The sequence below is a fragment of the Daucus carota genome, chromosome 5 (genome assembly GCF_001625215.2).
Source record: "Daucus carota subsp. sativus chromosome 5, DH1 v3.0, whole genome shotgun sequence".
NCBI classification, from domain to species: domain Eukaryota; kingdom Viridiplantae; phylum Streptophyta; class Magnoliopsida; order Apiales; family Apiaceae; genus Daucus; species Daucus carota.
This window is the reverse complement of record NC_030385.2, coordinates 27,755,782-27,770,141: the sequence shown is the minus strand read 5'-3', so window position 1 is coordinate 27,770,141 and position 14,360 is coordinate 27,755,782. Positions and strand designations below refer to the sequence as shown.

At 36.1% G+C, this 14,360-nt stretch overlaps 2 protein-coding genes and 1 pseudogene across 2 annotated transcripts; all 3 read right to left on the bottom strand.

Annotated features, from left to right (window-relative positions):
* On the bottom strand, nucleotides 1-822 carry LOC108221475 (uncharacterized). Its single transcript, XM_017395350.1, has one exon. It carries the CDS (start codon nucleotides 820-822, stop codon nucleotides 1-3), a length of 822 nt encoding a protein of 273 aa, XP_017250839.1.
* Nucleotides 823-1,316: 494 nt separating this feature from the next.
* LOC108219867 (cysteine proteinase 15A) lies at nucleotides 1,317-3,850 on the bottom strand. Its single transcript, XM_017393418.2, has 4 exons — nucleotides 3,265-3,850; nucleotides 3,048-3,167; nucleotides 2,184-2,421; nucleotides 1,317-1,992 (listed from the first exon to the last, which is right to left on the bottom strand). The coding sequence occupies exons 1-4, from the start codon at nucleotides 3,721-3,723 to the stop codon at nucleotides 1,712-1,714; spliced, it is 1,098 nt and encodes a 365-aa protein (XP_017248907.1). The 5' UTR covers nucleotides 3,724-3,850; the 3' UTR covers nucleotides 1,317-1,711.
* Nucleotides 3,851-6,180: 2,330 nt separating this feature from the next.
* On the bottom strand, nucleotides 6,181-11,451 carry LOC108221476 (DEAD-box ATP-dependent RNA helicase 24-like; annotated as a pseudogene).
* Nucleotides 11,452-14,360: the final 2,909 nt, after the last annotated feature.

Sequence of the window (14,360 nt, the reverse complement as noted above, 5' to 3'; positions counted from 1 at the left end):
CTAGTAAATAAGACATAAGAAAGATGGGTCTCGATGCACCCATTTTCTAAATCTGTCACAGGAGAAAAGCTTCTCGCGCACCATAAAAAAAATATTTTTTATCACATATAAGGTGCCATTGCTGGATCCCGGATTATGAAGTCTGAGGTTTCTTTCTTTCCAAACTAAATGCACAGCCACTGCTAAGAATAAACTTCCAATGATTTGCTTCCGTTTATCAATAGTTGGAGAGAAAAAGTTCCCATTTTGCCAGCTAGGCCAGTCACGAGCAAACGGGACAGGGCAAGCTCTGCAGATAAGATCAAAGTAAGGGCATCCAGTGAAGATGTGTTGAATAGATTCCATATTATTACAAAGTAAACAGCCCGGCTGAGTTTGCATCCGAAAACGAAGCATTCTATCCCGAGTGAGCAAACGCTCCTTCAAAGCAGTCCATAAAGTGAAAGAACACTTATAGATTGATAAAGAATTCCACACCGTATCAAACCAGGGAACATGGGGAGATTTATGTCTAATAGAGTTCCAAACAGTTGCAATTTTGCATCTGAGTAGACCATCCCAAGTAATGAAGTCACTAGAGAGAATATGAATCTCAGAGATACGGTTACGAATTTCTTGCGAGCTCATGTGATTAGAGACAGGAAAAACCCAACTGCTCTCCTCCTGGAAATCACGAATCAAAGCAGGCTTATTAGACCCAAAGTGGCCAATGGCAGTATCATCGAACTGGTGGCAGAAAGGCTTGTTTCTAACCCATGGATCTAACCAGAATTTAATAGAAGATGGAGATCCAATGTGGTAACGAATAAGAGCACGAGCCATGTCCCTGCAGTTGAGAATCTTTCTAATACCCCAAGAACATTTATAAGGAATTTGTGTAGTCCAGAACCCTTTGTTTTTTAGCAAAACTTTGTTAAACCATTGAGCTAAAATCGACTTCTCTCCAGGTTGGATAATACGCCATAGTTGAAACAGGATGGCAGAATTGTTCCACTCAAAAATGTTCTTTAGAGCTAAGCCTCCCTCGTGATCGATTATTATTAAGTGAGGATGAAAGCACCGATATATTTAAAAACACGTGGCCGGTGGGGGTGTGTCTGTACATAGACTTGCATCGCCCTAATCCAATAGAAACCTGACGAATTCAGTGCAAAATAATTTACATAATCTTGCGTGTTTTGTGAAACCTCAGCTGTGAGCCCTAGGTTTAAACCGGGCACAAGGTATACTCTTCTCCGGGTGTTGATCAAATTCCATCACATTCCTTCACTATAGTATGTTATTTTTGTTTTTGTCATATTTATTACACAATCAGATTCAATGTGACACTCGACTTGTCAATTTATTTAGATAAAAAAGATGTAGGAAAAAGGAAAGCTATAGTTTCAAGGGAATAAATGAAAAGCAAGTCTCCAACCCTCTGGGAATCAAGGATATATACAATTATACATATCACAACTGCTGATATTGATAGATTGTCTTTAGAGTTACTGAAACTTTAATTGCATGACTGAAATCATTCGCGGAGATGCGCACAGCACTGCCACTGATCGTATAAACCTGTAGGACTTCAGACAATCCAACATAGAAATGACGATAACCAACATATATAATACATGTTAACTACTCCGAAGCAGAGTGAGATCCTGCTGCTGTGGTTGCCATGTGATTCCACCACGCATATTATGTGTTCGATAATGTTTATGTCTGCTTAATCAGAGTGAAATGCTGCTACTGTAGACACCATTGAATCCACCCCGCATGTATCATATTTCTGTCCTCTGCAGATTTTGTAGTATCCATCCTCTCCCCACCTTTCTCCCCATGAATTTTTTATGATCCAGTAAGGCTTGTTCTTGAGACGAATGGGAGCATATCCAGCAGCTCCATACCCAACAAGAAGCACACCATGATCCAAACGATTCTTTGAACAGATGTATGGGCAAGAAACTCCCTTAATGTAAGTCTGCATCCAGGCTGCATTAATGCCAACTGCACTCAAGTACAACGATTAGTAAAAGAGTAAAGAAAGTTGAATCACTTAAAACCAGATATTGGCTCTCATATACCCCAGATATCATTTAATCATTCTGCAAAATTCTTTGCCAAAACGAAAGAGGCTTTAAACATTAAAATACTACAAAGTTATACTCTATTTACTTGTACATTAGAGGTAAGAATACCTGCAAGAGGTCCATGCTTCACCAAATTTGCAGCTATTTGATCTTCGTCAATGGACACCACACTGTAATTAGCAACAGAGGCAGCAACCTTTTGCTTGTCAAATTTGCACTTACCATCCTTACCGGTGTAAGGATAATCTTTTTCAAGTTCAAGTCCACCAGCCTTCATTGTATACTCAAAAGCACTAGTCATCAACCCACCATTACACCCAGCATCACAATCACCATCTTGGTCACACTGTACGGATATCATAGGTCATTCAAATGAAGGTCATCAAGAAATTTCATTTTAAATAGGCCATTGTAGTAAAACAAAAACGTAATAAGAAACTTTATTCTTCTACATGAGCTGAGGCGCCTCTTCCACGAGGTTTTAAAATCTCTAAAGCTATACTTTAACACAATACACAACTTATCACCGAGATATCTACAATAACACCACCACTATAACCATAATCTTGTATAGACAGAAATGTGTGTGCAGGAAATCACCCTAGAAATAATAGTCCTGACATATGCTTCAATCTCTGATTTTAAATGATGTGTACAACAATGGAATGTTAACTGCGCTTCGGTCCAAGCCAAAGAGGTATAAACTTTTGCTCATGTTTGTGCATAATTTGTTTAAGCTGTAAAGAATCATAATTTCCTAAATCATATTTCAGGATCATATATCAAAATTAAGCTTAAGAAACACTGACTACCGGAGAGGACACCAACAGAATAATGCGATCATGACCCCAATTCTTCGTTGAACAAGAACAGACATATAGAGTAATCAGTATAGCTATCTACCAATCAATCAGATAAGAATACACCACATGCCATCGTTAAGCATTCTAAACACACATTGAATTAACAAACCTCGTGATCGCAGTCAACAAGCTGCTGCTCGCTGAGGCTAACAAGCTCCCCCGTAGCAAGAAAATGAGCTCCTTCTAACGCACCAGTTGTACTAAAAGACCAGCACGATCCACATAATCCCTACAATTCACACGTCACATAACCTATACATTAATCTCCGCACCAGAAAATTCTATTAATTAATCGTAATCACTAAATCATTAATCAAAAATCACACTTGATTTTTAACTCCAGTGACAGCGCCGTGATCGCGCCAATCAAAATCCTCCGGAAGATTCCCAGTGGGGAGAATCGGGGCTTTTTGAGCCTCTTGTAAGAACTTAGGAACCCTCAATCCCAAATACCTCTGTCGAAACTCTTGGGGGGTCAAATCAGAGAACTGGGTAACCCCGTGCTCGGCAGAAGGATCAAGCAACTGATTCCGCTTGGCCCGTAGCAAATTGGCTTTGAAGACGGAGAATCTATAATCATGCTCGTTCTGATCACGGTAAGATTTGGCGTACTTTGTTTTGAAGAGTGAGAAATGATGGTCGGCGTTGAGGAGGTGGGTGGATTGTCCGGGTTCGGGGACGACTTGCCGGATTATTGGGTCATCAGCGGTGGCGGTGGCGGTGGCGGTGGCGGTGGCGGTGGAGAGAAGAAGAGAGAGGAGAGAGATGGTTAGCAAGTAATGCATTGGGAAAGTGAGTTTAGATTTGAATATCTGGTGCGTAGACTTTGTTTTTATATTGGGCTCTGTTTAGGTGGGTTTTGATTCTTGGGTGGCGTATGCATTTACATGGGGTGATCCATCGAAGAAATAGAGGAATATGAACTGTATTTGTGGATAACTAGTAATCTTGCCCGTGCTTCGCACACGGGTAATGTTTGTATTTTTTAAATTTTAATAATTGATTATAATGTATTTTTAATTATAACACCTCAGTAATAAAATCAATGACCAATACAATAAAATAGTACTCCCTCCGTCCCAGTCATTTGTATACAAATGGCTGGGACACGGAGACCAAAAAATTGTGCAAGAAATGAGTAAAATTAGATGAAAAATGGGTATAGTGGTGGGACCCATTTATATTTAATAATAGATTTGAAATAGTGGAGGAAAGTAGTGGGTGTAATAGTATTTATATTATTATACAATGGAGATAGTGGAGGAAAGTAGTTTGTGTAATGATATTTTATATTATAAAAGTTTACTACTTTTGGAATGTATACAATTGATGGGACGTCCCAAAAAGAAAACTGTATACAATTCACTGGGACGGAGGGAGTATGTTCATAGTGGTACGAAGTACAACCCACTATTATTATATTTTGACCTATAACCTAATATTTCATCTAAAATCTATCAAATACATGTTGTAAATAAAATTATAACTTGATTAAAGAAATTATATCATTTATTTACTAAGTATAGATACTAAGTACATGTTACCGTAGATTGAAAAGTGATTCGGGTTGTAACGCGCTCAAGGTTAATTTATTAGACCAACGTAATAAGATATTTGAAACAGTTGGAGTAATAATCTTCAAACTTGAAGCCAAGAAACAAACTAAAGACAATGTGGGAAGAAAATGAAAATCTAAACAAAATTTAATCTTAACTGTGTCCATCTAATGCAGTCCATGAAAGTGTGACATATCACTTTATCAAGTCATTGAAAAACACGTTCTAATTTGGTTAGCATCCTGAAGATGAAGGTGTCAGTAAGAAGTGCCTAACTAAAATTGTCAATCAGTATTATAAAGTCCCTTTCGTGCACTGTGATGCAGCAGCAAGCTGAATGAGAATGATTATAAGAATTGATCGAGGATAGGAAGATATGATCCTAGTATAAAATTGCATGATACAACTGGCTACACAATTAAAAATAAGCACCAAGTGACCAAGATAGATGGGAAAAGGAGTTTCTTGAATATATAAAACAGAGTGTAAGAAATAGATCAGAGTGTAAGAAGTATAGTGTTTAATTTTTTCCGATCTTCTTCATTAAACTCGGACCTTATCTTTGGTATAATATTATGTTGTTTTGTGAAGATTGTATATTCTTGCTTAGATTTAGATTATCTTATTTTGTTCAATTGATTTTCTTAAATTTGATATATATAGTCTTCAATCTTCCTACCTGACCGCAGTATGATCGCGAAAATATTTTTTATGAAATATCATGATAGAAATAGTAAGTTAAATATATAATTTTAGTATTTTCAATAAAAATAAATAAAATATGTTATAATATCGGCCTCGCCTCGGTGTAAGAGCTCGATTCTTTATTTTATTTGTTTTAAAATAACATCTTTAATATATTACATCATGTTAAAAAATTACATACATTTTGAATAATATTAAAATATGTTAAAGATATATTAGTATTAGTATTCAAGACAAAAGTCTGACTTTGTTATGTGGAGTTTAAATATAATATTTATTTTTGTAAACATGTAGGCATTAAGGTGAATGTACAATGATATACTTCATCCATCCCATTTTAAGTGTCCTGACTTTTGAATGGTCAAATTGATTAAATTTTGACTGAGATTTACACATATAATATAATTTTTAAAAGTAAAAAATATTATGTCATTATAAAGTACATACAATGTACTATAAAATGTAATTTTAGTTTTTTTAAAATAATAATGAATTTGTTCTTTATACTTGGTCAAAAATTGGTCAATTTGACCATTGAAAGTCAAAACATAACACTTAAAATGGGATAGAGGGAGTAGTATTTATAAAATATTAGGACAAAAATAGTAATTAAAACATATAATTTTAGTGTTTTAAAATAAGTAAAAATATATTATTATAATTTCTCGGCCTTGCCTTGCGGCGAGATCTCGATTCTTTATTTTATTTGTTTTTAAATGACATTTTTAATAAATTACATCATGTTAAAAAATTAAATACTTTTTGAATGATATTAAAATATATTAAAGACACATTGGTAATTAGAATTCAAGACAAAAGTCCGACTTTGTTATCAGGAGTTTAAATGTAATACTTATATTTATTGTGCATTAACATGAATGTACTGATATATTATTTAAGAAAAATTATGATAAAAATTGTAATTTCAATATATAATTTTAGTGTTTTCAATAAAAATAAGTATTACATTTAAACTCTGGCTCTTTCCTTAGAACTTCTTTTGACCACTTTGCACAGGAGAAGAATTCACTTGACTGCTTGCTGGAGGAGTATGCATACCTCTCCCAATAGAACCACCCTGACACAAAACCACGCAACACCCTGTTGCCAGCTTGCATGACTGAACTATTACTCAACCCTGCATTAAGGGTGCCATCATCCCTGTCTTCAGTGAGTTCACAGCTGCAGAACGACCATGAACAACATGCGATGGAGCACTTTTAGATTCTGCATTATATCCAATACCCAGACCAAAGTCCACCCCACGCACACCTCAACTCCCGCCTCCTCCCCTTCCTTTTGCTCTTTTGCCACCTGCTTTTCGTGCATCACGTTTCGAACTGAATTTCCCATCCTTCATAGCAAGATCCATCAACTCCACGGGCAAGTCCTGACCAGCAGCAACTAAACTATTAGCTAGATCGCCAGCAAACCGTGCCTCTTTCTGTGTGATAAGAGTGTAAGCAGTCCCATCTTTGTCCCCGCCCGACCTGTTCTACTAATACGATGAACATGCATGTCCATATCTCTTGCAATATCAAAATTTACCACTGATTTAATTGATTTGATATCAAGACCACAGCTAGCCACATCTGTTGCGATAAGAACATGGTATACTCCAGATTTGAACTTTTGTAGTGGTACTGTATGAGATGCCTGATCTTTATCACCATGAAGAGCCGCAACTTTAAATCCCTTTTCAGCCAGTTGTGTTTCGAGCATATCTACTGTCACCTTTTTCGAGGCAAAAACTAAAACATCACCATTAGCAATTAGACCAGGTAGCTTTTTAAGAAGCCAAGGGATCTTCTCACCATCTGCAGAGACTACATGAACAACTTGAGTAATATCCTCATTGGCCATACCAACTTTGCCTACAGTAACTCTTATTGGATCAGTGAGAATTTCTCTTGCAAGCTTCTCAACTTTCCAAGGCATTGTTGCGGAAAAGAGTAATGTTTGATGATCGGGCCTAATCTGACCAAAAATTGACCTAATCTGCGGCTCATATCCAAGGTCAAACATTCAATCAGCCTCATCAAGAACCAAGTAAGATGCTCGGACATTGTCAGAGCCTTCATCTTTAGCAAGTCTATCAACCTCCCTGGAGTAGCAACAACTATTTCACATCCTGCTTTCAATTCTTTGAACTGTTCAAGTTTAGACATTCCACCATATACTGCAGACACACGTATTCCGTTGGATGCTCCTGGTTTACCCTTGCCATCACCTTGTCGTGCCTTGCCTCCAGAACCATCACCTGGATGCACCCCCGGCCTCTTTTATTTGACCTTTTAAATGTATTTCCATCCTCAAATGATAAGCAGATGTCAAAATCTTTTCCATATGATGATCACTTTTCACCATTTCAGCATGATAATATGTAGTAGGTCTTAAAAAAGGAATATTCATTGATTCCAATTTCATACCTCAGTTTAAAGAATAGATAGTAATGATCAGAGTGCATACCTCAATTATCTCCATTGAACGAAGAATGTCTTGTTCATCAAATAACATGTCCTCAACATAAACCTTGCTCACTTTCACATAATCTGTCAAAAGCAGCTTGTAGATAGCCTTTGTTGCATGAGTCATGAAAACCCGCCCTTTAAAAGTGGTCTGAAATTGTTTATATATAATCCAAAAAAAATTGAACGCAGTTGTCTGAAAAGAAACTGTACGAATTTTAATAAAGTTACACTCCAAAAAAAAACCCCGTCATAAAAAGAAGAACAAACCTTCTCCAGAAACTAAGGAAGAGACGCAGCATGATCTAAGCGAAAACTGCAGACATAACATATCAGACACAGACAGAGAATGTTCAGTTTAAAAAAAAAGTGATGCCGGCTTCGTTAAAGAGGCAATAGTTGAATAAATTTACATCTATCATAATAAATACCGCTCAGATAATGTTTAGTACCTCAGTTGTTTCAAGAACATGTAAAGTCAAAGTCATTAGTCATACAAATATAATTTAACACCAAATGTCAGACTTGTATGCTTTCTAGCATATAATTCGAGTGTGCATTTATAGAACAGTTATAGGGGAAAGCAAACACGCTCTTATGTATCCTTTATCTAGTGAATGTAATAGGAAATAAATGGACAAACTTAGGCATTCTCTTAAACCTCAACCTCCTTCTAAACTCCCTACCCTCAAACCCTTCCAATTAAACATCTTCAATCACCATTTCACCAACCAACAAACTATTACTGACATCTCAGAATAAGAGCACACCCTCCCAGTTCCCTCTCATTCAATCTCCCAGCAAAAACCAGCAATTTCATAATAAAGACATAGCAATTTCACCTTCCAGCCAGGCTCCTAGAGATCATCAACAACAGAAGATAAATTACGTGAGGAAAGTCTCCGTTGTCCTGGCAACATATAAGGAGTGAATGACAGTCTTTTGCTACCAAACTCATAAACAGAAAGAAACAGTTAACTGCCAGTTTACTATGGCTCCGAGTGGCAGAGCAGTTTGATACTGTTAATAGTAAAGGAAAATGTTTGGCTTTGTCATTCACAACAGTAAAGTAAATGAAATAAGAGAGAAACTTAAGAGGGCTGCGCCTTAGTTCTCTTGAAATTAGGTCAGTACTCAACTTATGTTACTCCTGTTCAATTTAGGACATCACATCACATTAAGGGAACTGAGGGCCACCATGCCTCTGCAGGACATTAATCATATATTATACACAAACACATATATCACCTCAAACAGGCATAAACAAAGAAATTATATCAGACATTTTTTCTCTTCCAAGGATGTCCAAATGATAGGTAAAGTTCGTTGGTGCATGAAAATATGTTCACACACATATTTTAGCCGGTGAGGATTAGATTCACACTCTAATAAAATTTCTATATCTAAAAAGTGGAACCTTTAGAATCATTGCTAGTCCTTGGGTAACATTTGCACTCACCTCCACAGCCAATTGTTTTTCGAGTTGGATGATTCTAAATGGTATTGCCTAATTACATTATAAAAATAGGTGTTTATATTATATTTTATCCTTTTGTCCTGCTAATTTCTAATCTTGTCTTTGGTTATCACTTAGCATCTTTTGCATGATAGTAGAATAAACAGAACTAATCTGTCAGGATATTAACTAAAGTTCCTAATTTCTACTCCAGAACTTTGTTCTCATTTTGTCCAAAGTCTAAACACTCTTTAGTCCATCTATACCGATCACCTCTTATTTACTACCTCTAATGTCATTTCTACTAAGAAAAAAAACAATATATGAGGAATTATGTCTACGGCAAGGTGGTGATTTCTTCTAAGTTAAAATACAAAGTCCATAAATTCACACTTCAAGTTTCTTCCATACCTAAAGCCACTAAAAAAAAATGTATCAACCTTACATAAAGTCTGAATACTATATATACTTAACTCTTTTTTTTTCTTTTGACAAAGTTTTATTGAGCAAATTTTAATATTTCCTCACACATGTCTTCACTAAAACTTGAATACTAAGATATGTCCCGTAACTCTCTTACATGAAGCAATTACAATTGTGATATATGCATCTAAAAATTTAAATTACAACAAAATAAATATGTAAGATCAAAACACAGTTGAAAACTCTATAAGAAATTGAATCGAACAGCTGGTCTACAAACCGTGAGTAATATAAAGTCTAGGTAATTCTCTCTTTATCTCACATTCATTATTCTGCAAAATACAGAAATAAAAATGATTAGCTAAAAGAACTACCGAGATTGTATCTAAATAACCATGTAACTTACAATATCCCGCTAAAAAAGAGAGATATGAACTTTATATATACGTGAATTGAATCAATGAGACCTTGATAATATATAAATCGAAACAATGTAACTTGTTTGAATAAGTAAGATAATTAGAGATACCTGAAGTCTATGAATTTTCAACCACCTTGAAGATCATCTCCTGCCCAGACACAAAACAAAATAATCAAGGCATAGAAACGCAAACACACATTATAGAAACAACGATACTAAAATCAAAAAAGAGAAATATATAACATGCAAAAAAAGAAACGAATTAGAACAATTGTGATATAACCCAGTTTGAAATGGAGTATCCAAATGGAGAGAAAATGACTGAAATATTCCGAAACAGCCAGTATCCATGGCGACTGTTACTTTCAAGGTTCAGAATGAGAAGAAAGCGCAGCCACAGGAGAAGAAGGAGTCATCAGCGGTTTTCGGAAAAGTGCAGTCGATGAAGGAAACTTCTCCTCAAATTATGGGTCGATGCAACCGAACAGCAAATTCAAAAAAGTTCTGGGTCGCCCGCCAATGTTCGGATCCTACAGAAATTGCTGAATGAAAGAGCTGTACTTGCAAACGGTTCGGAACCCGTTTTTCAATGGAGGCTCCAGGATGCCTGTGAATTTACGCACAACACCCTTGGGATGTTATGAAAAAAAATCTGAAAAGGGCAAAAGAGGTCTTTTGCAATCCTGTTTGTATACAAATTAGGATTATATATTATATATTATATATAGATATATATAGATATATAGATTAGTTTTCCCTCCGTCCCACCGGGTTGTTAACGTTCACTGTTTGCACGCATTTTGAGGCTCTTATAAAGTATAGTTCTATAATGTTTTTTTAATTTATTTTTTTTCTGAATAAAAGTTTAAACATCAAACTTTTATTCAGAATTTTTTTTATAAAAAAAAACCTCATGCAACTATATTTTATAGAGGTCTTAAAAAGCGTGTCAAAAAGTGATGTTAACAATCCAACGGGACGGAGGGAGTATTTTTTTTTTGACAAAATGCAAATTCATACCATTAAATTAAAATAAGTCTAGTCGAGACAAATCCCCAACTGACAATGCAATCAGGTTGATAAACAATAAAACAAGCTAAACAAATAGTCACATTGTTTCCAGACTGCTTAACACACTGAATCCAATGATTCATGAAACTGAAAATGAAAACATAGATATCTCGAGTAATCCAGCCTACACCAATCCCGAAAATGGTAGCTTCACAATTGACCTTCACAATAGTTCCATGGCTGTTGAGGTGTTCAGGCGACTCAGTTGTAAAAACTAAGCAATGAGGATCAAGAGTCCTCGAATAATGAACAACTATAATTTGTGAAAGGTGAGCACATGCGTTCGCCACCGTTACAAGCATACCCAAGCTATCTACATGCCGGGAGCCAGCTATAGACATGCCGAAAGTATCAATGATGCGATATGCCAGATCTCCCAAAACTCCATCCCAATCATTAACAACCACAAACATAAAAACGCAGAATCACCCAAAAATTGGGTACTAAATCAACACACGCCAAAAGGCGAGACGGGAAAACACAATCGGACCTTTGATTACAAAAGATCTGATTTATTCAGAAAACAATCAAGCCCAAGCTCAAATCCGAAACAGATCCGAGAATAAAACTCGATTGGAATCTTCGAGGTTTAAGCAACACTCGATTTTATTGAAAAACAAAAAACTGATAAAAAGTGAAGAAGATGAGAGAGCGAAAAGGATTTGATGGATGAAGAAGATGAAAGTGAAGAATAGAGAAGTGACGGCTAGTTTTGGAAGTCGACTCTCAAAACCCTAATTTTGAGAGAGTCCTGGTCCGAGCTATAGATGGACGGAGGGAGTATTTAAAAACTCCATTGCTTGCATCTTTAGCAGAGCTGACATCGTCAGGGAGACCTCCTTGGTTTGAGAAGAAATATTCAATTTTTTTTTAAATTTCTATTTAGATTTTATTATAGTTTTGTATTTCCTCGAATTTTTGTAGAATAACTAAAATTCTGGATTAAATTGGTCGCCTACCACACTTTTCTTTACCCCTTCTTAGACTAGATTTTTACTTTGTATTGCATATTATTTTTATAATTTTCACAGGTTAATTATTTATTATAAGAATTGTTCACATAAATTATCAAAATTATTCACATAAATAACTTATTTCATATGAAATTATTTTCAAAGCAAAATTGATTACCCGTATTGTTCATTTATAGCAAGTATTTGAGAATATATTACAGAAACGTCAGAAGCAATTATCAAATTAAATATTTCGTCCACCACCATATTGTACTTGATTTTCTGACATCGTCTTCTCTTTGCAGTCCTTGAAGAAGACATGTTATGAGGAGGAGGAAATGGTTTCTGATAAAAAAGAAGAGAATATGTTATACTAATTTTTTTTATTTATTGATATTCTACAATGAATTCTACTAGTATATCCCTTGTCAAAGTATATGTCCTAGTTATTACTTTCACTTAAACTAAGAGACTGAGAACGAGGCATCAAAACATTTCTTTGATATTGCAGATGGTGTTGAAGTACTGAAACTATAAAATTTTGGGCAGCTTAAGGATTCTCATCCGCTCTTTAGTTTTTATCTTTTGAGTGTGAGAGACAGAGACTGTGGTGGATGCATGTATTCAAAGTCTTTCATTTTTGATTAGCTACTACTCCCTCCGTCCCTCTCATTTCTTTACAGTTACTATTTTGGGATGTCCCTCTCATATCTTTTCTTTACGTTACCATAAATAGTAAGTTTTTTCATCATTACACCCACTATCTTCTCCCACTATCTCATATTTAACAATAAAAACTACTATTACACCCACTACTTTCCTCCACTATCTCAAATCTATAATTAAATATTGATGGGTCCCACCACTTTACTCACTTTTCACCTAACTTTACTAATTTTTCATACATTATCTTGGTCTCCGTGTCCCCCTCCAATGTAAACAATTGAGGGGGACGGAGGGAGTATATTTTTGTTTTAGTCTTTGGAAACGGGTCAGCAATTTTAGAGCTGCATTCCAGAGATATAGGAGCCGTTTGGGCAAGCTTAAAAGAAGTGACTTCTTGCTTAAACTAGAGAAGTGGAGCAGAAATGAGAAGTAAATAAGTTAATAAAGTGTTTGGAAAAAAAAGCAGAAGCTGTGAGAGAGAAGTTGACATTCTCAGCTTCCTAAAAGTGCTTCTACTTCTTTACACAAACGGGTCAAGAGAAGCGGAAGCCAGAAGCAGCTTCTGCTTCTCTTAAACAAACAGAGCCATGATGTGAGTTTTTGTTGGAGGGGTCAGGGGTACCTCCGGTGGCATCATATGATAGAAAATAATATGGGTTAAATAGCTAAATCATTACTATAATATGCCAAAGTTTTCACTTGAATCACCGTTTCAAAAAAGTTTTCATTCAAATACTTGAACGAATAAAACATTTCAATTAGGTTTCTGCCGTTAGCTTCGTTAAAAAAACAGACGGAATATCAACTTTGTTGCTGATGTGGCAAACCCGAAATAAGATTCAATAGCAAATTAGTCACTCAACTTTATATCAATTTTCAATTAGGTCAAACAGTTAATCTCCTCATTCACCATCTTCATGAAGTAGTTTAATCTTCTCAGCACCACAAATGCACTTCCCCCGAATAAACACTTGAGGCAAGCTAAACCCCTTGCGATCAAAAATATTTTCAATTCTTTCTTGTATTTCTAATCCATCGAAATATCCCTTTCATCTACAAACACCAAACATCGAATACCGAGTTCCGGTGGCCGGAGGAGTGTCCTTTAACATCTTGGGTACATACATACACGTGTTCAGCCCTAACGTCATCTTCACTTTCCTCCGTTTGCTCGCCATCGTCTAATAATTTCTAGAGAGAGACAATCTCACACAATAGCATATATATGAAAAAAACTAAAAATTGTTGAGATTTAAGAGAGAAAGTGAAAGAGTTTATGTTTACGAGGAAGAAGAAGTGAGGGAGAGATATTTAAGAGAGAGGAGTGACGGATGTTTTGTTGGTGAAGGGAGAAGAAGTGCGATGGTGGGCTGTTATTGGTGGAGAAAGAGGTGCGAACGGAGGTGAGGAAGCAGCCAATTGAAAGGAGGGGAAGAGTTGAACGGAAAAAGGCTGGCGCGGTGGAAGGAAATGGAAGCACTATGCGAGAAAAGAGGTGGGTGGACGGAGATGTCCGGTGGTGAAAGTGGGCAGAAGCAGAGAGGGGCCATGGTTTTTAGGTGGGTGAAGTTCTATTCTTTTGTTTTTGTTAAATGGGTCCAGGTCCCTGGCAGCCGTATGCCAGGGACCGGTAGGATTTTCAGTAAAGGCCTTTTTGTCTCAAGAGTACGTTATTTAAAGGATCTATAATCAGTTAACCATTA